This window comes from Myxocyprinus asiaticus, chromosome 2, assembly GCF_019703515.2.
Source record: "Myxocyprinus asiaticus isolate MX2 ecotype Aquarium Trade chromosome 2, UBuf_Myxa_2, whole genome shotgun sequence".
In the NCBI taxonomy this organism is placed as follows: Eukaryota; Metazoa; Chordata; class Actinopteri; order Cypriniformes; family Catostomidae; genus Myxocyprinus; species Myxocyprinus asiaticus.
Window position 1 is genome coordinate 66,484,284 of NC_059345.1, and position 26,177 is coordinate 66,510,460.

General features: G+C 40.0%; 2 protein-coding genes and 1 long non-coding RNA gene across 5 annotated transcripts; all 3 read right to left on the bottom strand.

The window, feature by feature from the left end:
* Positions 1-1,534: 1,534 nt before the first annotated feature.
* Positions 1,535-8,482, bottom strand: LOC127456170 (macrophage mannose receptor 1-like). Of its 3 annotated transcripts, none has more exons than XM_051724527.1 (6): positions 8,104-8,482; positions 7,908-7,946; positions 3,052-3,429; positions 2,475-2,825; positions 2,004-2,363; positions 1,535-1,879 (listed from the first exon to the last, which is right to left on the bottom strand). In XM_051724527.1, exons 1-6 carry the CDS (start codon positions 8,114-8,116, stop codon positions 1,875-1,877), a joined length of 1,146 nt encoding a protein of 381 aa, XP_051580487.1. In that variant the 5' UTR covers positions 8,117-8,482; the 3' UTR covers positions 1,535-1,874. The 3 variants fall into 3 exon arrangements, with proteins under 3 accessions (XP_051580487.1, XP_051580497.1, XP_051580479.1); XM_051724537.1 differs by having other exon boundaries at positions 7,908-7,972; XM_051724519.1 differs by lacking the exon at positions 8,104-8,482 and having other exon boundaries at positions 7,908-8,018.
* Positions 8,483-12,047: 3,565 nt separating this feature from the next.
* Positions 12,048-12,962, bottom strand: LOC127456507 (uncharacterized). Its single transcript, XR_007899851.1, has 4 exons — positions 12,814-12,962; positions 12,543-12,728; positions 12,323-12,415; positions 12,048-12,132 (listed from the first exon to the last, which is right to left on the bottom strand). It is a non-coding gene; the product is annotated as an uncharacterized LOC127456507 (long non-coding RNA).
* An 845-nt stretch (positions 12,963-13,807) lies between these two features.
* On the bottom strand, positions 13,808-18,275 carry LOC127450003 (caspase activity and apoptosis inhibitor 1-like; the record flags this gene model as incomplete). The annotated part of the gene is made up of 4 exons (XM_051713681.1): positions 13,808-13,850; positions 17,550-17,910; positions 17,987-18,051; positions 18,211-18,275. Coding segments are annotated over 4 exons (534 nt in total), but the record flags the coding sequence as incomplete, so codon positions are not given.
* Between the last annotated feature and the right edge of the window lie 7,902 nt (positions 18,276-26,177).

Sequence of the window (26,177 nt, forward strand, 5' to 3'; positions counted from 1 at the left end):
TAATATTCTATTGATTTTGATAATTGATAATTATCTTTGATGATTGTTGATTTGAAGGATCAGTAAGCTAGTGTTAATTCTAATCAATGTTCAATTGATTTTAATAATTAATAATTATCTTTGATAATAATTAATATTCTACTGAATTTGATAATTGATGTTTATCTTTGATGATTGTTGATTTAAAGGATTAAAAAGCTAACACTGATTCTAATCAATGTTCTAATGATTTTAATAATTAATGATTATCTTTGATAATGATCAATTATTGCTAATAACCAAACCCGCTTCTGAATACAGCGCCCAACAACCCAATGTGGTCTTCTGCTGTTGTAGCCCATCCACCTCAAGGTTTGACGTGTTGTGCATTCTGAGATACTATTCTGCTCACTACAATTGTACAGAGTGGTTATTTGAGTTACCGTAGACTCTGTCAACTCGAACCTCTCATCAACAAGTTTCTTTCTGCAGAACTGCCATTCTCTGGATGTTTTTTTTTTTTTTTTGGCACCATTCTGAGTAAAAATTCTGAGTGCGTGAAAATCACAGGAGATCAGCAGTTACAGAAATACTCAAACCAGCCCGACTGACACCAAAAAATCATGCCATGATCGAAATCACTGAGATCAAATTTTTTCCCCATTCTGATGGTTGATGTGAACATTAACTCACTCACACTATTGTTCTGTATAACGCAATTAAGTTCAATCATAAACTTTATCATGTAATCATGAATGTTGCCGCCATATACGATTGTACCGCCAATGATATTACCTTTTAAAACACATTTTCAAACAAAGAGATAAGTTATATTTTCAAAACCTGTGATTTGTTGCATCAGAGCCGAGCACACAGCCCTTAAGCTATCTGTCAGCACATGTCATCAAAGCACATTTCAATTTTATTACGCTAATGAGTGGGGTTTCAAAGTTAGTCTACCACTACCGACTAGCCGGGTTAATTATAACAGGGGTTACCAGTTAGTTAACTGCATTATTGTTGTCTTTTTTAGTAGGGATAACAAATAAAATGATGTACGTTCACAATGTATTTTCATTTCAATTTTTAGGAAGATGATTAAATAACAAATATCTATGTAGCAATGGTTGTCATTTATTGAAAAAGGCTGACATTCTAGCATTTTCTTCTATATGCCAATGTCAAATTCATGAGCTAACAAAGCTAAAACGTTAATGCTGCTATTCGTTTTATATTGTCAGATTCTCCTATCAAAATGTAAAAAAATGCAATACAAATAATAATATTAACAATTTTAATCATAATGACTCTCAATTTCTTCACACTAAACTATTGTGCAAAAACTGTCCCTCTGCCCCTCCTGGTGGCGATTTTGTAAATTAGTTTTACCTGTGGCTGGAATGTTCATATTGCCATGTTATTCCCCACGATAGTTAATCTAGTTGACTATCTACTGTATGTATATACTCTTGTTTGCAAACAAAATAGAGGATGGCAACATAACAAACCCAAAATGTTCTAAAATTATGTATTTTAATGATTTATTTTCTGAGAAATATAAATAAGGATTGTTGAAAACAATATAATCTTTCACCTGGTAAAACAACGCAAGACAAAAAAATTAATGATACTGTGTCAAATATTTAGAAAGTTAACATGGGCACAATGATACTAAATGGCATGCCTAAAAGTGAAATAAAAAAGTAAATGAAATGATTCAGTCTGATCACAGGATTCATCTCAGGACCTTAATAACACAGAACATATAAAAACATTTGACGAGTTTGCAAAGATTTTGCATGAATTGTCATTAAAGATAGAAGTTGTAAATGAAACATCAAACATGGTGAAATTCAGACTCCACTGACAGTAGCCTAGATGTTGATGATCTTGTTTCAGTCTTCATGCAGAAAAGAGAAAACAAGTTTAACAGGTGAAACAAAGGTAGGCTGTATGGGAAACACACACACACACACACACACACACACACACACACACACACACACACACACACACATACGTACCTTCATAGTTGGTGCAGATGAAGTTGAGTTTGTGAGTTTGAGGAAGGCTGACCCAGCGCTGATCTCCTCCAGACTGAACTGCTCCAACTCTCGGTCCATCCCTGCAGTCCACTCCTGTCCCGTGACCTGCAGCCCAGTTCTGATAGCACACAACCTCCCCCCTCAACCAGATCCACATGTTCATGGCGCAGTAGTGATGTAAACCCAACCACACTTCAGCAGTGGAAGCCTTTTGAACCACATTCATCACCCGACGCTGAATCTGCTCAGAGTGAACTGACACCAGATCCACATGATTCTCTCTGCAGTATTTCAGAGCTTCTGGCCAGCTCAGATTCTGCTTAATCAAAACCAGTTTATCTGGACACAAAACAGACCAAAAACAAAATATAGAGGTGAGATGAAGATGTATTAAAACCATGTAAATATATATTATACTTGCAGATGCTATTGAATAGAAAATCTACTCACCATCATGGCAGACAAAGGGATATTTTAAACTACAAGTCCTGTCCCCCCATTGTCCACGGTCTGTATTGACCCAAACCACTGCACAGTTTTCATTCCCCCCATCATTATCAGGTACACCTGTCCTCCAGTTTCTGAATGAGGAGTTACTCTGATCTGACCACTCCCATGAGTCTCTGAACAGACCGATCCAGACTCCAGATGTAATGTGTGTATCATTCCTGATCTTCTCAATCTGTTGATTCTCAGTCTGGTTCCTCACACTGACCAGATCTGTGTAAAACTCCCTGCAGAAACTCTGAGCATCTCTCCAAGTCATGGGCTGAAGTACAGGGATGTATTCTTTACTGCTGTCTTTATGAGAAAATAAAAAGGTCTCACTGCTGTTGATTTACAATAATTAATAGACAAATTATATAATAAAGTAATACATAAAGTTTCATTATCATTTCATCCATTAAATTTGTTACTGCTCTTTTTTATCATTGTATCCAAGAAAAAAGAAAATAGCAATGTTTAAGAGAGATATAGAGAGAAAAATATTACAGCACACATTTACTCCACAGACTGCTGCACTCACCACTGTAACACACGAAATATAAGCTGTAAGCACAAACATAATCATGCCATTGTCCAGGATTCATGTGACTACAGTCACCATCACCATTTGGTTGTCCCTGTGCCCAATTGCAATACTGTGAATCATTTCCTGTGTAGAACGCAGGGTCACCCAGAGACCACTTCCATTTATAACTGACTGTCTTCTGCAGCCCAATCCAGACATACTGAACCTGATCATCATTCACACTCTTCAGCAGCTCTTCTATGTCATTCTTGTTGTTGATGGTGGCCAGATCTGTGTAATTCTCTCTGCAGTATCTCTGAGCTTCAGTCCAGGTCAAATTCATATTCACAAAGTGATACTGATGTGGAACACATGCAGATAAACTGAAGACAGCTGAGAGAAACATAAAAAGCAGAGGCTACATGCAAACGAAGGTAGAGGAGGTTTACATAAAGTGTAAATAGTGCTATATGGTTTATACATCAGTGTATAAATACTGGCATAAAATTCCATAAACTGGATTCAAACTGGGTTCATACAAGCTAAAATACCAATATAGATGCCTTAAGCTTGAGGCCACTTCTCTTTACAACATTCAAATTGTAGCTATTTATTTATTTTTTTAGTTTTAATCCGATTCCACACTTCCGCATTTCTCACTTTAACTTAAATAGTGGTTAAATGTTTAATCTGACTTTAAGCTTTGTTGCAGGCTCTAATTAAGATCTTAATTATGGGACAAGAACATTCTGACAACTTTGAGGAAGGCATAAAGCATCTGAATCCAGCATATTCACTGGGATACTCCAGCTGTTACACTATTAATAAATAACTCATTTATTGTGTGCGTTGTGTGATGTGCAAATAAAATCATAGGCAGCAAGCTCTCCTCCCTCACACACCTAAAGCTCCAGAATGAGCTGCAGGACAGGAAAAATCAAGTCTGATCACTCACACCATGTACACTTACACCGATGAGTCAAAATATTATGTCCACTCACATGTCAAATTCTGGGTAGATTAGATGGTAAGCGAACAATCAGTTCTCTAAGTCACCATGTTGAATGCAGGAGAAATGGGCAGGAGTAAAGACCTGAGTGACATTGACAAGGGCCAAACTGTTATGGCCAGACGACTGGGTCAGAGCATCTCTGAAATGGCAAGAATTGTGGGGTGCTCCTTGTCAGCAGTGATGAGTACCTACCGACAATGGTCAGAGGAGGGACAAACCACAAATAGGGAAACCTTCTTCCACTGCTCCAAGGTCCAGTTCTGACATTTGCATGCCCATTATAGGCGCTTTTGACAGTGGACAGGGGTCATCATGGGCACTCTGACTGGTCTGCAGCTACGCAACTCCATATGCAGCATGGTGCGATGAACTGTGTGTTGTGACACATTCCTCCTGTAACCATCAGTAAAATTTTCTGTGATTTGTGCCACAGTAGACCTTCTGTCGGTTCGGACCAGATGGGATAGCCTTTGTTGCCCTCACGCATCGATGAGCCTTGGCTGCCCAACACCCTGTCACCGGTTTGTGGTTTGTCCCTCCTCGGACCACTGTCGGTAGGTACTCACCACTGCTGACTGGGGCACCCCACAAGACTTGCAATTTCAGAGATGCTCTGACCCAGTCGTCTGGCCATAACAGTTTGGCCCTTGTCAAAGTCGATCAGGTCTTTACTCCTGCCCATTTCTCCTGCATTCAACACATTGACTACGAGAACTGATTGTTCACTTACCATCTTATCTACACAGACCTTGACATGTGGCCTTGTTAGGAGATGATCAACATTATTCACTTAATCTGTGAGGGGTCATAATGTTTTGGATCATCTGTATATATACACACGATCAACCACAACATTAAAACCACCTGCCTAATATTGTGTAGGTCCCTCTCGTGCCACCAAAACAGCACCAACCCGCATCTCAGAATAGCATTCTGAGATGATATTCTTCTCACCACAATTGTACAGAGCGGTTATCTGAGTTACCGTAGACTTTATTAGTTCGAACCAGTCTGGCCATTCTCTGTTGACCTTTCTCATCAACAAGGCATTTCCATCCACAGAACTGCCGCTCACTGGATGTTTTTTGTTTCTGGCACCATTCTGAGTAAATTCTAGAGACTGTTGTGTGTGAAAATCCCAGGAGATCAGCAGTTACAGAAATACTCAAACCAGCCCATCTGTTACCAACAATCATGCCATGGTCGAAATCACTGAGATCACATTTTTTCCCCATTCTGATGGTTGATGTGAACATTAACTGAAGCTACTGACCCGTATCTGCATGATTTTATGCACTGCACTGCTGCCAAACAATTGGCTGATTAGATAATCGCATGGATGTTTGTTGGTGCCAGACGGGCTGGTTTGAGTATTTCTGTTACTGCTGATCTCCTGGAATTTTCACACACAACAGTCTCTAGAAAAAGGATGAGGCTTGCAAGCTGAAGAACACCATCCCAGCCATGAAGCGTGGGGGTGGCAGCATCATGTTGTGGGGGTGAATTTCACAAAATAGATGGAATCATGAGGAAAATTATGTGGATATATTGAAGCAACATCTCAAGACATCAGCCAGGAATGTAAAAAAACTCGGTTGTGTGTGTAACAATGGGTCTCCCAAATGGACAATGATGCCAAGCATACCTCCAAAGTTGTGGCAAAATGGCTTAAAGGACAACAAAGTCAAGGCATTGGAGTGGCCATCACAAAGCCCTGACCTCAGTCTGATAGAAAATTTGTGAGCAGAACTGAAAAAGCGTGTGCAAGCAAGAAGGCCTACAAACCTGACTCAGTTACACCAGTTCTGTGTGGAGGAATGGGCCAGAATTCCAGCAACTTTTAAAGCTTGTGGAAGGCTACCCAAAACATTAGACCCAAGTTAAACAATTTAAAGGCAATGCTACCAAATACTAACAAAGTATATGTAAACTTCTGACCCACTGGGAATGTGATGAAAGAAAGAAAAGCTGAAATAAATCATTCTCTCTACTATTATTCTGACATTTCACATTCTTAAAGTAGTGTTCCTAACTGACCTAAGACAGGGCATTTTTTCTAAGATTAAATGTCAGGAATTGTCTCAGGTGAGGGCTACAAAAAATGTCCAAGGCATTAGATATACCATGGAACACAGTGAAGACAGTCATCAACAAGTGGAGAAAGTATGGCACAACAGAGACATTATCATGAACAGGACGTCCCTCCAAAATTGATGAGAAGACAAAGAGAAAACTGGTCAGGGAGGCTGCCAAGAGGCCTACAGCAACATTAAAGGAGCTGCAGCTCTTTCTGGCAAGTACTGGTTGCTCCCTATATGTGACAACTATCTCCCGTATTCTTCATCTGTCTGGGCTATGGGGCAGGGTGGCAAGACCAAGCCTTTCCTGACAAAAAAAAAAACAAAAACAATCTAGCCCGGCAAAAACATATATCCTGTCTCCCAAAACCATGTGGAAAAATGTGTTATGGTCTGATGAGACCAAGATTGAACTTTTTGCCCAAAATTGTAAAAGGTATGTTTGGTGCAAAAACAAACAGCACATCAGCAAAAGAACACCATACCCACGGTGAAGCATGGTGGTGGCAGCATCATGCTTTGGGGCTGCTTTTCTTCAGCTGGAACTGGGGCTTTAGTGAAGGTGGAGGGAATCATGAATAGCTCCTAGTATCAGTCAATATTGGCACAGAACCTTGTGGTGTCTGCTAGAAAGCTGAAAATGAAGAGATCTTTCACTTTTCAGCATGACAACGATCCAAAGCACACATCCAAATCAACAAAAGAATGGCTTCAGCAAAAAAGATTAATGTTTTGGAATGGCCCAGCCAGAGCCCAGACCTGAATATTATAGAAAATATGTGGGGGGACCTGAAGAGGGCCCTACACAGGAGATGCCCTCGCAATTTGACAGATCTGGAATGTTTTTGCAAAGAAGAGTGGGAAAAGATGTGCCAAGCTAATAGACTCTTATCCAAACAGACTGAGTGCTGTAATAAAATCAAAGGATGCTTCAACTAAGTATTAGTTCAGGGATGTGTACACTTGTGCAGTTAGGTTATTCTAAGTTTTTTTTTTCTCTGAAATGTGTCAGTTTGGTTTTCAGTGGCATTGAATAGGTCGTAATTTTTACATTAATGGTGCAAAAATTCTGATATGATTTATGTGTTTAATTTTTTTACATCACAAATACCTGCTGTTTTAACAGGGGTGTGTAGACTTTTTATATCCACTGTGTATATGTGTGTGTATATATATTAACAGGGAAAAACAGGTGTATTTTATAATTCAAATGATTATTTTCACATTTTAATCGTTGGGGTCACTATGAACTCAAACAATGAGGTAGTGAACACAAGGGTTAAATGCATTGTTCATTGCACAATTCCTTACAGGATGACATGGTTTCATTACTTAATTTATACTGTATTTAACATTTCTGTGAGTTTAATACAAGGTTCAAAGAGACATTGGATTTCATTTGTAATTAATATTCCTGCTAATGAACCCTGCATTGATGTAATTTCTGATTCTTGTAAAAAAGGCCTATGTACCTCATGACAACGAGGCTTTGGGTGGGGGGGGGGACATCTTTCCAAAAAATTTCAGTATACAAAAAATTACTGTAGATGTGATCGAGGAGCTTTATACAGTGGATGCCATTGAGGAGACTGTAGTCTAAACCTCATAGCCTTGTTTTCATTCATGTAAAAAATCATAGAGAACGCTACTGCATAAGGTCTATTTGTGTTTGAATTGCCATGTTGTGCAGCCAGTGCCATTAGCACCCAGTGAATGAGATAAATTCACACAATTCACAAGGCAGATAATAATGGGACTTTTTCACATAAATACACACTCACCTGTGATAAGAAGAGATAGAAATGCAATAACCTCCATTTCTGAGCGAAACAAACAATACCAAGCTCTGATATGAAGGAAGAAAATCCACATATAATCCACAAAACCATGTACAAATATTGCTAAATAAATGACAATAATGAATAAAAGTCACAATAGGACAGTCCTGACTGAAGGACTGAGAATGAAGTTTCTCACCATTAGTTTCCATCCATTTCTGTCTTGAATGTTAAATCATTAGAACAGATGGATATTATGGGTTTGATCTTCATCACGTCCTCCTCTTCAGCTCCTCCCATCTTCAGTTTGTTCTTTTACACTCATAAAAACACATGATGACAAATACTGACATTGTTCTCTCACCTGTGTGCGTCTGTATCACATTTGAATTTATTCCCCTAATTTACGTATTTCTTACATATGCGTCATCACTGATAAAAAAAATAATAAAATGTGTATTTGGTTCTATGGAGCAGAATTTGAATATGTGCTGGTGGAAGAAGACACGTATGTGTTTGTTAAAAATTAACCCCAACAATCAGATGAGTTTGTATGTGCACTGTTTGCATGTATCCTTCTTTTGTGAATTGCTTGCTTTGTAGCAACCTTCATTTGTAATCTGTTTTGACAAAATCATGTGCTAAACAACTACGTATAAATGTAAGATTTATTTGTAAAAATAATTGAAATTTTCACACAACTACAGTTGGAAAAGATCTATTTTATCTATTAATTTATGGACTTTTTTTTTTAACATTTGACACGGAGGGCTCTATTTTCGTGAGTACACAAAGCGCAGGGTGCTAAACCCATTTAGGCATTACAAACATTTAATGCTAGCAAACACAAAGATTTTATTGGATAAACATAAATCTACCAGATTTAACAGTAGAATAAAAAGGAATTTGCTAAATTTCTAAGGACATATCGAATCAGTCTCTTGAGAAAAAAACTTTCTCAAGCTTGAATTTATGAAAATAAAAGTATGATTGAAGACAAACAGAAACATTCAGAAAGGCCTTAAAAGTTCAGCAAGTTTTGAGTCTAAATGACCTCTGTCCATCTTCAGTGATGTTGGCTGTCCATGTGTTTCTTGATCTCATTTGTGCTTTTTTCAGTTGCTTAAAAACATATTAATGGTTAAAGTCTGATAAAACTGTATTCAGCACAAACTGGGCTACAATAATATGTGAACAACATGTATGTACATTTTTGTATTTTTGAGAGAATAACGTTTATGTGTGGTTTTTGAAAAAACAAAAATGTCAAGTCACTGAAATAGGCCATTTAACACATACTAAACATTTGTTCACAAGAATTTTGAGAACTGGATCTTGTAGCCTAGAGTTTTTGCTACAAAAATTATGTGAAAACCATCCTGATCACTCATTCATTCAAAACAATATAGTCATTTAACTTTTGTAAGACACTTTTAGTGTTAGGTAAAGGACCTGCGTGAAGTTGGCCCCCCCACCCAAAGCAAAACGTCGGCAAAATAGTCTCAATCGTTTGTGCTCCGTTTGTGCTGTAAAAATTTTCGTTTGTGCTGCTTCGGTTTTTTAGATATTAAATTTTTATAGGTCATAATATTTATGTCATTCTGAGGTCACTCAGCCCCCCACATGCTCCAAATTCACCCCAAATAGTCTCGTTCGTTTGTGTTTAGTTTGTGCTGGTTTGTGCCAGTAAAAGTTTCGTTTGTGCTGCTTCGGTTTTTTAGATATTAGACACTGAATTACAGGCGAATTATAAATGCTGATATTTATTGAATACAATACTGACAGAATAAAATAGATCACTTAATGGTCACAAAAATAAAAAAAGTCTCGGTCATTCCCCGGTACCACCTACCTCTGACTATATTAGATATTTCTAAAATAGGTCTCTCTTGTTTTGTGTGTAATCAGTACGATTTATGAGCAGTGAGCATTTTATTTCGGGTTTGCCATTTCAATCTCTTACCAAAGCGTTGGATGATGATGTTTTAATACAACAACAACAACAACAACTCCATATCAATGTTTCTGTAGTCACTATGGTGTTTATTAAAAACGTATTGGTGTTCAGACAGCAGCAGCTCAATATTCATCTGGTGTCTGTCGGACTCTTTTTCTGTCACTCACTTTCGCTCAGCTCTGGACACGAGAACAAAAGCGCAAATCTCCTCGATGTGAACACACTTTTAGAGTCGAACTGCCGAAGACTTTCTGTCAAGAGTAATCATCACATCATTTGTTCAATAAACAATTATCTTTACTTCATTCACTGGTCTTTCCTGAGTGAACTTTATTTATTTACATGGAGTATCATCTGCTACACTTCACTGACATCACTAGGCGCAAGTGACACTTCTGTTCAAGATGCTCTTGTGGAAATTAGTGTAGAGTTAGTAGAGAAAAAGTCCATATAAATCAAACTACAAAAGTCATTACTAAATCAATTTCTGGCCAATGTAAGTACAATGTTTTAACACTGTCAGTTACAATATTATTTGTTAACTTCAAGAATAATAGTACAACATTCAAGAGAGCTAAGATTGTCAACGTTTACTGAACAGAAAACTCATTGCTACTACTAATATATGCTAATTACAGTTGCACATGTGACCCATGTTAGTTTTTTTGAATACATTGTGCATCTAGGGGTCAACATTATCATATTGGTCCTAATATAAGATATATTATCCTTATATATTATTACTATATTATATTATCCTTATATTCAGACCAATACAGTAATACATGAAAACAAGTTTATACTGAACATGACATTTTTTGAGTCAGGATTATTTAAGTGGGTAATTATGTTTTGCTTATGCCAGATGCCCAAGAATCCAGCAGTTGACAGAGATTACATTTTCACTGTCCTGTGTTCATCTAAAGAGGCCATAGTCCAAAATGGCAACATAGCTACTCCTAATCAGAGCATCTGGACAGAGCTTAGTAAGCAGCTAGAAAACAAGATCACTGCAAAGGCTCTATACACTTTTGTTAAATTAAATAGACACAACATTTGGACTGCTTTAGGGTTTACTCATGAATGTGATCATGAAACAAATGGCAGTAGTGATGACACTGATTTTGAGCCAGGTTCCCTTTCACCCAGACCAAAAGATTGCCGGACTTTTGATCTTGAAGTTCCATTTCAGAAATTGACTGAATTCATGCCTGAAATGGTTAAATACAACAACAAGTTCTCTAAAACACAAAAAAGGGAATACACAATTTTGAAGCCTGGCATCTGGACACATGTGATATATCATCACATTTGGCAAGAAGTGAAATGCCCCTGCACATTTGCCTTTAAAAGAGCCACAGTCTATCTGTCAGCCACAGAGAAATACATAGAAATCAGAGGCAACTGTAAGGAGTGTCGTGGCCACATTCACATAAAATGTGACATAGAGCCTGAAATGAACAGCCCAATGGTGCTCAAGTGTTTAATTATAAACACTGATGACTCCCTGCACACTGGCTGTTCCAAGCGTGCGATGTCTGGTAACTTACTTGTGCAGATAGCCAAAGAACTGTGTGAGGGTAGAATGGAACCCCATGTATGGAGGGCATCAGAGGCAACAAAGCTGATGGATTTTGGAGATCCAGAGCCAAGTCATCTGCCTAATTTGGCCACCCTGCGCAAAGCAAAGCAAGAGAGAAATGATTTAGAATTAGGCGACAAGGATCCCATTGTGTCACTGCAGATGTTAAAATACAGTGCACCTCACAGTGGTAGCATTAAAGACATTGGACTGGACAAGTTTTTCTGTCACTATTGGAGTCAAACACAAATGTATATGTACAAGTCATTATCAAAGACATCTACTAACCCCACTGTGAGTTTTAATGCAACTGGCTCAGTAGTGAGGAAACTACAGAGACCAAATGGCAAGTCTGGCCATATATTCTTATATCAGGGCGTTCTGGCAGGGGATGAGAGCTCAAGTGTCCCAGTGGTGCAAATGCTGTCAGAGAAACACGATGTTAATGCAATAACACATTGGTTGACAGAATGGATACGTGCAGGTGCACCAACTCCAAAAGAGGTTGTGAGTGACTTTTCTCAGGCTTTGCTCGGAGCTCTGGTCAAGGTTTTTACTCCTCATCCTGATCTAAAGACCTACATCAATGAGTGTTGTGGTGTCTTACTCGGTAAACAGTCAGCAAAAGTGCCACCTTGTTTTGTTCGGGTTGATGTTGCACACTGCATCAAGATGATCAGCCAGTGGGACTGCTTGAAGAAAAAAAAAACACATCGCATTAAAGATTTCTTTGTGAGGTCAATGGCACAGCTTCTCATGTCATAATCCATGGACGATGCAAAAGAGCTACTACGCAGTATTACTGTTGTGGCTCTCAGTGAAGCAGAGGGCAATGACAGCTCTGGAGCCCCCCTCATATTAGAAAGGTGCAAGAAATACCTGAAAGCCCGAACTGCAGAAAAGTGTGTCATCATTCCAGATGTAGAGGGTGAGGACCTGGAAGTGGATACATGTGACCAAACACAGACAGACCTACGACAGTGGGTAACAGACATATGTGAGGAGAGCAGGTCACTTGCCGTAGCTAACGGGGATCATGATAATATGCACTCCCTCGCTGAGATTATTCCCAATATAATCTGGCTTGCAAGTTACATACCACTCTGGACAGGGGTAATGATCCCTCACTTTCGAAGCACCAACATCACCGCAAGTTCAGCCAATGTTGAAGCAGAGTTCAAAAACATCAAACATGGCCTTTTCAAGCGTGAAAACTTGCCTATTCGGGTGGATCGATTAATTGCTCGACATCTGTCCTTCATTGAAGGCAACATGCAAATTTGTTCTGCAAAACAAAAAGGTGAGGAAAAAGGTGAAGAGGATGCAGCTGTTGCAACAGTGATCATCACAAGAGCCAATCCACTACCCACCACAACTTGCAGTGTTGATGGAAAACCAGAAATGGATGCTTCCTGTTCTGGGAAATCTGACAATGTTACAAACATCCTTCAAAAAGATGAAGACGCTGTTGAAAACTGGAGAGGCCTAGCGGTTCCACCCAAAAAGAGGAAGAGGAATTCATACCTCTCTCCTTGTCCTGAATGGCTCCATGCAGATCCATCTGTGAGGGGGAAAAAGACTGAAAGTGGACTTGTTGAAAAATGGAAATAATCAACAGCCTGTTAAACTCAGGAAATCAAGAATCTCTGTGCTAAACACATGTGCATTTGATGCTTTTTGTCAATGCTTATGTTGAGCTTTCTGCGATAGTGTCACTTTTGAAAATTTTGTTTGCGGTGAGGATTCCAACAACCTCCTCCAGCTAGTGAAATCCATAACCATAAAGGGTCCGAATGCACAGGCCTACACACAGAGGGCTGAGCTGCTGAGTGAAATATTCAAAGCTGTCCGATTGAAGTCTGGTGCTCTCCAAATCAATGCACAGTGCCACATCTCCACTATCATTGAAAAGTCAATGACAAAACGTGCATGTGTTTCCTTCACAAAACAGTGCTCCTCACAGTATTGTGGTCTCAGCACACAAGTCACCAGGGAAATTCCATTTGTTTGTACTTCTGTTGCTGTACTGCAGGCTTCTGGCATGGCTCATCTTCAGACCGCAGTGGAAGAAGGCCTTACACTTCCAGAGTCCCCCTGCCTCAGGCCAATACAAAGTCCGTCACAGTGTCCCTCTGCATTCAAGACAGATACCTCAGGAAAAGTGCTCTGTGCAGGGAAAGTTTCTCACAGTTACAGTCTGGGAGAACTTCTGTGGATTGACACTGACCTGGGAAGCAACTCCACATAATTTCCTTTGTGTGAATTTCCCTCCAATCTGATGCTCCAAGGAGAGAGATTTACTTTAAGGGCAATCATTGCTTTCAAAGGAGGCTTAACCCAGGATGCTCTTGGACATTATGTGGCCTACTGCAGGAGGTCTCCATGTGTCTGGGAGATGTATGATGACCTGAGAAGTGGAGTGACAGGAGCGTCAGAAAAAAACAAAATATGCCCACATGCTGTATTATACACAAAAGACTGATTGCATTGTTTAAATTTAATTTCAAAAATACAAGTATTTTTGTTATATGCCACACACCTTTGTTTTCCTACTCCTGTTTGGAGAAGTAGTATCTGCTTTTCTGGAAGTCAGGCCTGATGTTGTTTGCACTCAAGTCTATTATTCTGTGTGGTATTTTTGGTTTGAAGACAGATAGTGGCTTGTCAGTATTAAGTGTTTTTAAGTTTAAGTTTTTAAAGGTCCATTGTTCGAGTTAATGGATGTTCGATAGTACACAGTAATTACATTTCAAAAGTAAAATAATTTTGGCTTAATTCATCGAGTCACGATTTTCAACACACACACACACATATACTGTATATATATATATGTCAAAAGTTTGAAAACATTAATATTTTTTATTGTTTCTGAAAGAAGTCTCTTCTGCTCACCAAGGCTGCATTTATTTGATCAAAAATACAGTAAAACAGTAATATTGTGAAATATTATTCCAATGTAAAACAGTTGTTTTCATTCTGAATATATAGTAATCTGAAATGTATTCCTGTGATCAACGCTGAATTTTCAGCATCATTACTTCAGTCTTCTGTGTCACACAATCCTTCAGAAATCATTCTAATTTGCTGATTTGCTGCTCAAGAAACATTCATTATTATTATCAGTTGAAAACAGTTGTGCTGCTTGGAAACCATGATACACAACCATTCAAAGGTTTGGGGTAAGTAATATATAAAATAATACTTTTATTCAGCAAGGACGCATTAAATTGATCAAAAGAGACAGTAAAGACATTTATATTGTTAAAAAGATTTATATTTCAAATAAATGCTGTTCTTTTTACCTTTCTATTCATCAAAGAATCCACACAGAAATGTATCACAGTTTCCACGAAAATATTAAGCATGCAAAAATGGTTTTCAACATTGATAAAAAATAAGAACAATTCTTAATAATTGAGCACCAATAATAATTGATAATAGTTGAGCATAAAATCAACATTTTACTATGATTTCTGAAGGATCATGTGACATTGAAGATTGGAGTTTTTTTAATTTTATTATTATTATGCCAGTCACATTACAAACAATGAACATGACAATAGTCATTCCAACACATAGTATAAAATATAGAGCATAAATAGACTACAAATGGAAAAAAGAATATACAGTATAATCTATAAAATAAACTATACAAGTAAAATAAAGAAAAACAAACAAACAAACCACTGAAGACTGGAGTAATGATGCTGATATTTCAGCTTTGACATCACAGAAATAAAATAACATTTTAAATTATATTAAAACAGAAAACAGCTATTTTAAAGTGTATTGTTTCACAATATTACTGTATGTACTGATTTTTTTTTTTTTTATCAAATAAATACAGTCTTGGTGAGATTAAGAGACATTTAAAAATCTTAATGTTTCCAAACTTTTGACCTGTACTGTATAGGCCCACCCACACACACACACACACACACACACACACACACACACACACAGCCTATGTATGTATAAACACAGAGCTACAGCAAACAGATTATGGTGTCTGTATTTATTACAATGTTAATATTACTACTGTTATTCTCATAACTACATACAGTAACAAGTAAAAACACTTACCTTAGAGTTTGCGTTACATTCCACACATCCTGTGATCCGCTGTGTCCGAAAAAGATGAAAACACACAGTGGATACTTAAGTGAATGCGACTATTTATGTGATTTGGTTTGCCAATTGGATCTTACCTTGTTACTTCAACTGTATTGTAAAAAAAAAAAAAAAAAAAAAAAAAGACAGTCGCACAAACGAAACTTTTTACAGCACAAACCAGCACAAACAATTGAGCCTATTTTGGGTGAATTTGGAGCATGGGGGGGGGGGGCTGGTGACGTCATCGCCTATAATTCAATGTCTAATGTTTAAAAAACCGAAGCAGCACAAACGAAACTTTTACCGGCACAAACCAGCACAAACGATTGAGCCTATTTTGGGTGAATTTGGGGCTGAGTGACCTCAGAATGACCTATAAATATTATTTTAATATCTAAAAAACCGAAGCAGCACAAATGAAATTTTTTACAGCACAAACGATTGAGACTATTTTGCCGACGTTTTGCATTGGGTGGGGGGCTAACTTCACGCAGGTTTAGAAAGGCCTATGCGAGGAGGCGTGGATGATCATGAATATTGTTGTGATTCACACCTGAGGAGACAAAGACCCCTCCCCTGAGAGAGAATGAATGTGAGGAGACTTAATGATTGAATGTAAAGTTTGTAGTTTAAGTTAAAAGAATAATCTGACATTTTCTTTACATAAAGACTTAACTTAAAAACTTTAGACCTACACTACCATTTAAAAGTTTTAGATCTATAAGATTTTTTTAAATGTTTTTAAAAGAAGTCTCTTCTGTTCACCAAGGCTGCATTTATTTGAGCCAAAATACAGCAAAAACAGTGATATTGTGAAATATTTTTACAATTTAAAATAATTGTTTTCTATTTGAATATATTGTCAAATGCAATTTATTCCTGTGATCAAAGCTGAATTTTCAGCATCATTACTGCAGTCTTCAGTGTCACATGATCCTTCAGAAATCATTCTAATATGCTGATTTACTAATATGTGCATATTAACAGCACATTTTACACATTTACACCCGAACAGATATTTGAAGCACAAGCTTCGTTGATGATAATGAGGCAGCATAAAGACTAGTTAAAATATAATCTAAACATTCATATTATTTTTATATCATATTACATATCATATTTATATCATACAGCATACAATTTAAATACCTGCTTTAGCCGAAACAATATTTAAATGTAACTAAAACTTGCCTATTAGGACATATTTCAAATGTCAATACTCTGAATACTGGCTGGCAAGTCTGGAAATAGTCCAACTAGTAAAATATGTCCATGTTTATATAAAATAGCACGTCAACTAATGTAAGTAAAGACTTACTCATCCGAAATTGTATCCTCGGCTGGATCAAGTCGCTCTTCAAACATTCCTCGTCGGATTCCCACTTTTCTTATGTGGAAAACGTTAACTCTTTGTCACTATCCAGGAGCTTCCTCACCTGTGTAGCATGCCATCTTCCAAACGCGCAGAAAAGTGAATGAACTTGATGTTTTTTTAAGGCACTGTTGGGGCGTTCACCATTTGCATTGATCGTCTCAGCACATTACCGTATGAATAGCGCCCTCTGCTGGTGGATGTGATCACATTAGAGATAATGAGCTAAGCCAGGAGAAACTGTACATCTCTTTGTTTCATACAGATTACATTGCAGGAGAATATTTGTTTTAAATTTGAATTGTTTTATTTAAAAGTAGACATTTTAAGCTTTCTTTAGACATATGTTTCATGTTTGTGTGATAAATATTCGCAGTTTCATTTCATTTTTGTGATGTGTTTCAGAAAGATGCTCGCGGAGACGGCTGAAAGCGCACCGTTATTTTCTTTATTTTACAAAAGCACAAGGTTTTGTTGTTATTGTGAGTGTACACAAATAACAGTAGACCCTTTATAGTTTCTAATGATGTCTTACACTTATTTGTATGCCCAAAAATGACAGAGTATTTTAAGTTGTTTCCGCTGTTATGCAGAAAAAATCCAGCAGGAGCGTCCGTCGACCCCAGAGGGTTAATGGCTCTGGCTCTCATTTCCAGCTCCAGTAACTCCAGCTGCTGAACAGACGGCTGCTCTTTTGGAGCGACAGCAGCTGTTTCTGGGCTGGCTGGTTTCTCCAGCGATGCTCCCGGCAGATCTTTGCTGGTTTCAGTGGAGGTCAAAGCCAGAATCTCACTGATGCTTCTGTCGATGTCCTGCTGAAGCTCCACCTTCGGCTCAGCTGATTGGACGGGTACGGTGGGGGGCAGAGCTTCCTCTCTGGATGCCATTTCTTCAGGTTTGACATCTTTGTGACCTTCAATGTCACTGTCGTCAATATCTGCGTTGATGCTCAGAACATCACTGTCCTCTCCAGAACCCGCACCTGAGTCAATCAAACATTTCTTTTCTGAAACTTACTGCCTACAAAATGTTTATTGAATAAATATTGAATTATTTACCTTGTTTTTCTTCTGTTTGAGTATTTTCTCTCAGAGATGAAGTGGAGTCCACGTTACTGTCCTGCCTGCACATGTTAATAAACACTTAATACAAACTCACTCCTACATGCTGATTGTTCAACATTAATCTAGAGATTTGTTGTATAACATTCTAGAGCTGAGACGAATAACACTAATTAGACAGGAACGATAATTTTATGATTGTAAAAGTGTTTTTTACTCACTGACTGTCTGTAGAATTCTTCTTCTCGTCAGCAGCTGCAGTAACTGTTAACTCTTTACCTTCACAAAAAATAAAAAAAAATAAAAATCATTAAACATTCATCAATTACAAGACAAAGAGTTTTTTCACTTTTGGTTTGTCTCAGCGGTCTGCGAGCAATTTAAGCGTATACATGTGGACGCTCCAAAAGACATTTTACGTTGAACCGAACTGAAACCATCTGAGGAGGTGCTCTGAGCACTAGTGTTTGAAATGTGTGTGTTGTGGTTTGCAATTAATGCATGGTTCACTTGTTTACACATTCATGCACTATTTTTGGTGGTTACATCCATATGATTTGTGCAATAAATTTCTGTCCTCTGATGTCATATGATAGTTTTATTTATTTTTTTAAATCTGATGTGCTTATGATACCGGTCCAGTAATACCCCGCAATATAAGTTGTAATGTAACGCAACTGTACACTGACATACAGTGTGAGTGAACTTGCAGTCATTAAATTTGTTGCTAGCACCTAGCTATATATTAGCAGCTGGCTTGCTATCCAGAAAAAAAAAAAAAAAAACATGCATTGTTGTAGCCTAGTAGCTGGCTCGATAAAATTATGCTGCGTTTACACTGCAAGGCTTAATGCACAGATCCAACTTTTGACCATATCCGATTTTTTGTCTCACTTGTTTAAATTCACTGAAGACACGACTCGTATCTACTATCTGTGTTTACATTAATCTCCCGCCCAAACTCGAATGATTCCATTGCTGATCACTTTCACTTTTGAGCACCACGGTTCACCCTCGGACTTTGAATGGCCTTGTGCTATTTAATATTTTCAAAAGTAGGCAAAATTGCACGCAATTGCAATTAATTAGACAAAGGCAAAACCGACTTTTTACTGCTGCCATGGTAAGCATGGCTTTAATGATTTCAACATCGGTCAAAAGAGAAGTGTGGCTAAAGCCCTATTTGGATGGGATTAGTTTTCTGGAAATATGTCCGTAAAGTAGTTATTACTGCGAACATCTGTAATATTTACTGTCAATTCATACAGGATAAATGATGTGTGTAAAAATCAGAGTTGGATGTGTCTACAGCATTTACACACTGCTGTCACGCGGAACTGACCTATTCGAAAAAATATACTGTGCTGATTAATTATGCTGGAGTGACAAGGAGGAGGGCGTGGCCAGGCCGTGAGGGTGCACGGCCATTGCTGAATCAGATGATCAGCGGGAGAACGAGATAAATGGGAGCCGGAGACACCAGTTCAAAAGAGACGTATGCAGCCGCACTACATGTGTGTGTGTTTGTTTGTTTATTTTAAGTTGAGTTTTACATTAAACTTTATGTTGACTCTTCAGCCGGTTCCCGCCTCCTCCTTGCCCGTTCTTTAACTATTACAGTGGTGCCAAAACCCGGGAAGGAGGAGGGATGCGCTGTCGCGAAGTCCTCGCTGCTGCCATCCACCAAAGGAGCAGCCGTGGCGATCTGCCTGGGGACAGAGGGGTCACTGCCAGCCGGCGAGATGGGGAGGAGCAGTTCCATCCACCAGGGGTTGGAGGGCTCGCTGCCATCCACTGGGGAAAGAGCGAGCTGTCGTCCACCAGAAGGGGAGGAGCGATTGAGGGCTAGGTGACAGCGTGTCCGGGGACCGGCGAGCAAGTTTTCTCTCCTCTCTCCCTGTGTGTCTCCCGCTCACCCTTTCCCTCTCCCCACGCCTCCCCTCATCTTTCCTGACAGAACTGCCGGAAGGGCAGCGTCTCCCCTCCAGAGATGGAGTGGTGGTAAGTCAGTCCGATGGTGCCCTGGGTGGGAATCGGGAGGGAGAGGAGTGTGACCAGGAGGAGGTCGTGGCTGGGCCGAGAGGGTGCACGGCTGGCGCTGAATCAGATGATCAGCGGGAGAGCGAGATAAAGGGGAGCCGGAGACGCCATCTCAAGAGAGAGAGATGCACGCTGCCATGCTGCATGTGTGTGTGTTGTTTGTTTGTTTTAAGTTGAGTTTTACATAAAATGTTTATGTTGACTGTTCAGCCGGTTCCCGTTTCCTTTTTGCCCGTCCTTTAACTGTAACAGTTCAATCGGATATGCATGTTTAGATGTTGGTCAGATGCCCAGATATCGGATATGTATCAGATTCAAAATTTGGAAGTGGCTCAGATCGGATGTGAAAAATTCTGATCTCGTGCAGATTTTTCTGTTTACGTGTGTGCAACAATATCCAATCTGCTTCAGATGTAAGAAATCAGATATTTTTGTGACAGTGTAAACGCAGCCTTACTTACAATGTACTAAACTGGCCTTACTTTAATATTAGCCAAAACAAGACAAGTTGTAGGTCTGTCTTGATCAGTGATGATCAGTGGCCCCGTGGCATAATGACCATTTAAACATTAAGACATCAACTTAGCCCTTGTGCGTCAAAAAAAAAATAAAAAAAGTTACTCAGAGGTCCTTCGAGGACAAAAATGTCCACGTAAAAAAAAAAACTGCCATAATAATATTACATATTAATATTATTTTCCACTTTCAATGAGTTTATTTTTTTAACAAACTTCAGTCCTGATCATAACTACCAAACATTCATTAATTTTCAGAATTTTAACCCTTTAAATGCCAGTTTGTTTATATAATGCCACTGTTGTTTTAAAAAAAATAAAAATATTGGCATAGAAATATGATATATTAATATTATTTTCCACTTTCACTGACTTAGATTTTTTAACCAACATCAGTTCTGATCATAGCTACCAAATATTTATTCATTTTCAGGATTTTTAACCCTTTAATTGCCAGTTTTGTTTACATAATGCCACTGTTGTTTTTTTACACACACTAATTTCTCAATACAAACCCAAAGTATGCTTCAGTCAGACGCAACCATGTACAGGACACGTGCCGTAAATCTCGTCATCAGTGCGTGAGCACTAAACGCGCACGACCAGATTTTTTTAAACATACGTCCTTAAATGTGCAGAATGTGCATGCGCCTTGTGTTATTTGAACTAATTAGTGGGTCCCATTTCATGATGCTAATGTGCTAACACGCTATACGCTGCCTTGTTATTGTATTTTATGATGACACTGATACAGCTGCAAAGATTAGTGTATAAAAGAGTGTAAATGGGAAAAATACAGACAAAAGAGTGATGATAGGTATACCTTCCTGTAAAGGTTCCAACAGGAAGGAATCAGGAAGCGGGTTGGCAGTCCAGATAAATCAGCTTTTATTCAAGCGTTCAGCTTCACAGACAAAGTATAGGCTTTTCAGCTTCATAAACAAAGAGCAAGCTTTTCAGCTTCACAAATACCAAACAGACTTCATAAATACAGAAGTGGCTTTTCAGCTTCACACAACTCTCGCCCCCTCACTGGCATTCTCAGCGGCCTTTTCAAGCCCATCTCCGTTGTCACTGTAACGAGAAACAGGTGTTATGCATCATTAATCACCAGGTGATGGCACTTACCGCTTCCTCTCTCCCCAGTGACCACGTCCCGCTCCACACTTCCTTTGGGCAGCTAATGGCTTTCAGTGCAGATGGCACATGAGTAAAGCAGCATATATAAAATAAAATAAGTGAATGGGCACAGAATTTTACAAATAATTAAATAGTGGGATTGTTCATAAGGGAATTTATATGTCTGCAGCTTTGCACTTTAACCCTCCTGTTGTCTTCAAATTTGGGTAAGAATGATTGTGTGGGGGGTCAAAATGACCCCAACCATTTAAAATAAGATTAAAATGTACTGTAAGCAATTTTAGCCATTCTAATTCCACAAGACTGAGCCATTGGATTAGCCACACCCACTCTTTCCAAAACCCTCCCTCCAAAGATACCAAATGAGCTTTATTGAGAGCAGAATCAGAGTCTAGAGCTGTCACAGAGACAGGTGAGATATCTCACAACACTTATTTCAGGGAGTAGAACATTTTTTACGTACCTTTCCATGAAAAAAAAAAAATCACTTACAGCACCATTAAATAGTCAAATTCAAAATGTTTTCTGCTTTTATGTCATATCTACTTATTTTGTCTCTTCTGACCAATCTTTTTATAAAGTATTTGGAGAAAACACAATACAATATAATTTTTATATTTATAATGACTAATCCAGGCTGCATAGGAGAATCATTTATTATTCCAGCAAAATCTAAATTGTGTTCAAAACTAACAAACAAAATTTTGTGCTGTTTTTTGCATTAAGTAATAATTGTTTTACTCTTGTAAAAAAAAAGGGCAAATAAATGCACTGTACATTATGTAATGCAATATGTATGGTGTCAATTTGACCCCAGTCAATACAAACAGGGACTGTATTCACAAAGATTTTTTTTTATTTTAGCACTAGGAGTTCTCCAAAGAGTTCCTTGTTAAGAATTTTTGATTAAAACCTACTCACAAAAAACAAAACAAAAAAAAAAACAAAAAAAAAAAATAAATAAATAAATAAATAAATAAAAAATGCCATTTTTACTAAGGAAAATTCAATGTAAGAGAAAGGAGTTGACCTCATTGCTATGGATGACTTCACGGTTTATAAGCACACTTTCTTAAATCGAACAGAGTGACTGGCAAATAGACAGAGAGTGGGATATACTGTATATATACTCACTTAGCACTTTATTGAGAACTCTGCATTCAGAGATAATATTCTTCTCACCACAATTGTACAGAGCGGTTATCTGAGTTACCGTAGACTTTGTCAGTTCAAACCAGTCTGGCCATTCTCTGTTGACCTCTCTCATCAACAAGATATTTACATCCACAGAACTGCCGCTCACTGGATGTTTTTTGTTTTTGGCACCATTCTGAGTAAATTCTAGAGACTGTTGTGTGTGAAATTCCCAGGAGATCAGCAGTTACAGAAATATCTATACTGTCTTATATATATATATATATATATATATATATATACAGCAAGCGTGCATCCACAGCAAAACATACGCTGGTCTAGAGAGGACATTTATAGTTTGATAGATTATTCTGCTGACGGGTGACAAAAATTCCCAATCATCCACGCTACAGTTTCTCACAACATTTATCTCAGTTGCAATTGGGTTGTTTTGATCCATGTGAGACGTAACTGCATCTCTAACTAAGTTTGCAATAACAAAAACACAATTTTTTCAGGCGATACCTTTTTTGAAGGTCTATGTCAATTTTAAAATATTTATAACCAGGGACTAAAAATGGTTCAAGGAATGAAAATGAAAACCAAAAACGAACAAATTTTTTAGCAGAATGTAACCGAAAACCGGAACAAAGTGATTTTCAATTGTTCTGGAGTGAAAACGTCATGGTTACTTGTGTAACCTCCGTTCCCTGATGGAGGGAACGAGACATTGTGTTGATGTAGTGACACTAGGGGTCACTCTTGGGAGCCCGAGACACCACTGGTCTTTGATAAAAGGCCAATGAAAATTGGCGAGTGGTATTTGCATGCCACTCCCCCGGACATACGGGTATAAAAGGAGCTGGTATGCAACCACTCATTCAGGTTTTAAGCTGAGGAGCCGATATAAGGTCCAGCCATTTCAGCGGGTAGTTCAGCGTTGTGGCAGGAGGGACACAACGTCTCGTTCCCTCCATCAGGGTACGGAAGTTACACAAGTAACCATGATGTTCCCTATCTGACACTCACTCGACGTTGTGTCAATGTAGTGACACTAGGGGTCCCTATACGAAATGCCACAACTGGCTGAACTGTGTTATATGAACTGGCGGTGTGTGGTGGGCAGACTACTGTGTGCCTCATAGCCAGCACACCAGGTCGACACGTAACCTCCCCCAACATAGTTATGAGTGTCGAACGGCCCTTTTTGGGGACAAGTCGACTACCCAAAAGATAGAGACAGGCTTAACCCAGTCGTGGCCTCTTTTTCCCTTCTTTTTTTTCCACTCCCTAAAAAAGAAGGGGGATTATCTCAGGGGCGGGAGACTGCCGCTGGAGCGCCAAACTTGCCAAATAGAGCGGTGGACGGTGGTCGTGATGACGGCTGTGCACACCGGATACGTGACCATGGGACAAGGAAACTGCTCTTGCTGAGCTCTTGAGAACTGCATCCACTTGGGCATGCAGCGCAATTAAATGCAAAAGGTAACAAAAAGATGGAGAGATCTGCTTACCAGCTCCAGAGCAGCGGGTTTCGTTGTCCCTGGGTCGCCCATCTCAAGGGCGCTTTGAAGCCTTTCACGGGTTCTGGGCAGCCGCGAGACGGGTGGCGTCTGCTTCCTGCATTGGGCTCCATGCCGGGGCCGGGCCGAAGGGGCGGGCTGCGGCGGAGCCGGTGCAGTCACCGCAGGGGAACCTCCTTGGCGATGAGTAGACGGGGTGCGGGATCTTGAGCCGCGCCGGGGCAGGATATGCCGGCAAGCATCTGTCTACTGCTCCACCATTGAGAACTGCTGGGCAAAGTCCTTGACGGTGTCGCCGAATAGGCCCGCCTGGGAAATGGGGGCAGCAAGGAACCGTGTCTTGTTGGCCTCACCCATCTCGACCAGGTTGAGCCAAAGGTGGCGCTCCTGGACCACTAGTGTGGCCATCGTCCGCCCGAGAGACCGTGCCGTGACCTCCGTCACTCGGAGAGCGAGGTCGGTCACCGAGCGCAGTTCCTGCATCAATCCCGGGGCGGAACTACCCTCATGCAGTTCCTTTAGTGCCTTGGCAGAATTGCAGGAGAGCCATGGTGTGCAGGGTGGAGGCGGCTTGTCCAGCGGCACTGTAGGCCTTGGCCGTCAGAGACAACTTAAACCTACAGGCCTTGGACGGGGGCTTTGGGCACCCACGCCAGGTGGCAGCACTCTGCAGGCATAGGTGCACTGCAAGCACCTTTATCCACCGGGGGATTGCCGAATAGCCCTTGGCCACCCCAGCAGAGGGTAGTGAGGGCAGGGAAGCTGAAAAGATTGGGACCGGGCAGTAAAAAGTGCCTCCCGCGACCTTGACAGCTCTTCATGCACTTCCGGGAAGAAAGAAACGGGGCGGGTCGTGGCTTTGAGCGGTGCCGCGAGCCCAGGAACCATTCACCGAGACTCGAGGGTTCAGGGAGAGCAGAGGGTTCCACTCTAGCCGACTATCGCGACTGCCCGGGAAAGCATGTCATCATCTCTGCATCAGCCTGTGACTGGGCAATCATCTCCGAAGGGAGGAGCCCAGCTGAGGCTTTTGACTGGACGAGCCCGCTCTCCGATGCTGCACTCGAGAGCTCATCACTTTCGCGGGCTCCGAAAAAGAGGTCAAACTCGCCATGAGACAAGCCGGCGGACTCATCCCGAAGCCCGATCGGGGCAGACAAGCATGCTGGGGAATGGGAGGTCCACGGGGGTATACCCGGTGGAGGCGGTCCCATTGGGGTCCCCAAATCGCCCCCAGTACTAGCCTCACTGGCCTCATACCCATAGGTAAAAGGACCGAGGTGGGGAGCCTCTGGGGTGGCTTGCTTTCTTACGAAGGCGAGCCACGACCGCAACGTTGCCATGGACATGTCCTCACAATGAGAACATGACCATCCACGAATGCTGTCTCCTCGTGAGCAGTGCCCAGACACCAAAGACAGTGATCGTGACCATCAGAAGGCGAGAGATAACGAGTGCAACCAGGAATAACACACAATCGGAAAAGACGTTCCGTGTGTGCCGCCCTTTTATAGAAATATACTCTTTTAGAGAAATATACTCTTTTATTTCTGCCGAAGCACCCAGGGGCATTCTCTGCAGTGCACCAGTGCAGAGGGGGGAGAAGCCACTGAAATGCGCCATCAGATCCAGCAGAGGTGAATGAACAGTCGTAGGAATTCAGCTCAGTGAGTGTGACCGTTCAGCCCCGAAGAGAAAATCTGAATGAGTGGTTGCATACCAGCTCCTTTTATACCCGTATGTCCGGGGGAGTGGCATGCAAATACCACTTGCCAATTTTCATTGGCCTTTTATCAAAGACCAGAGGTGTCTCGGGCTCCCAAGAGTGACCCCTAG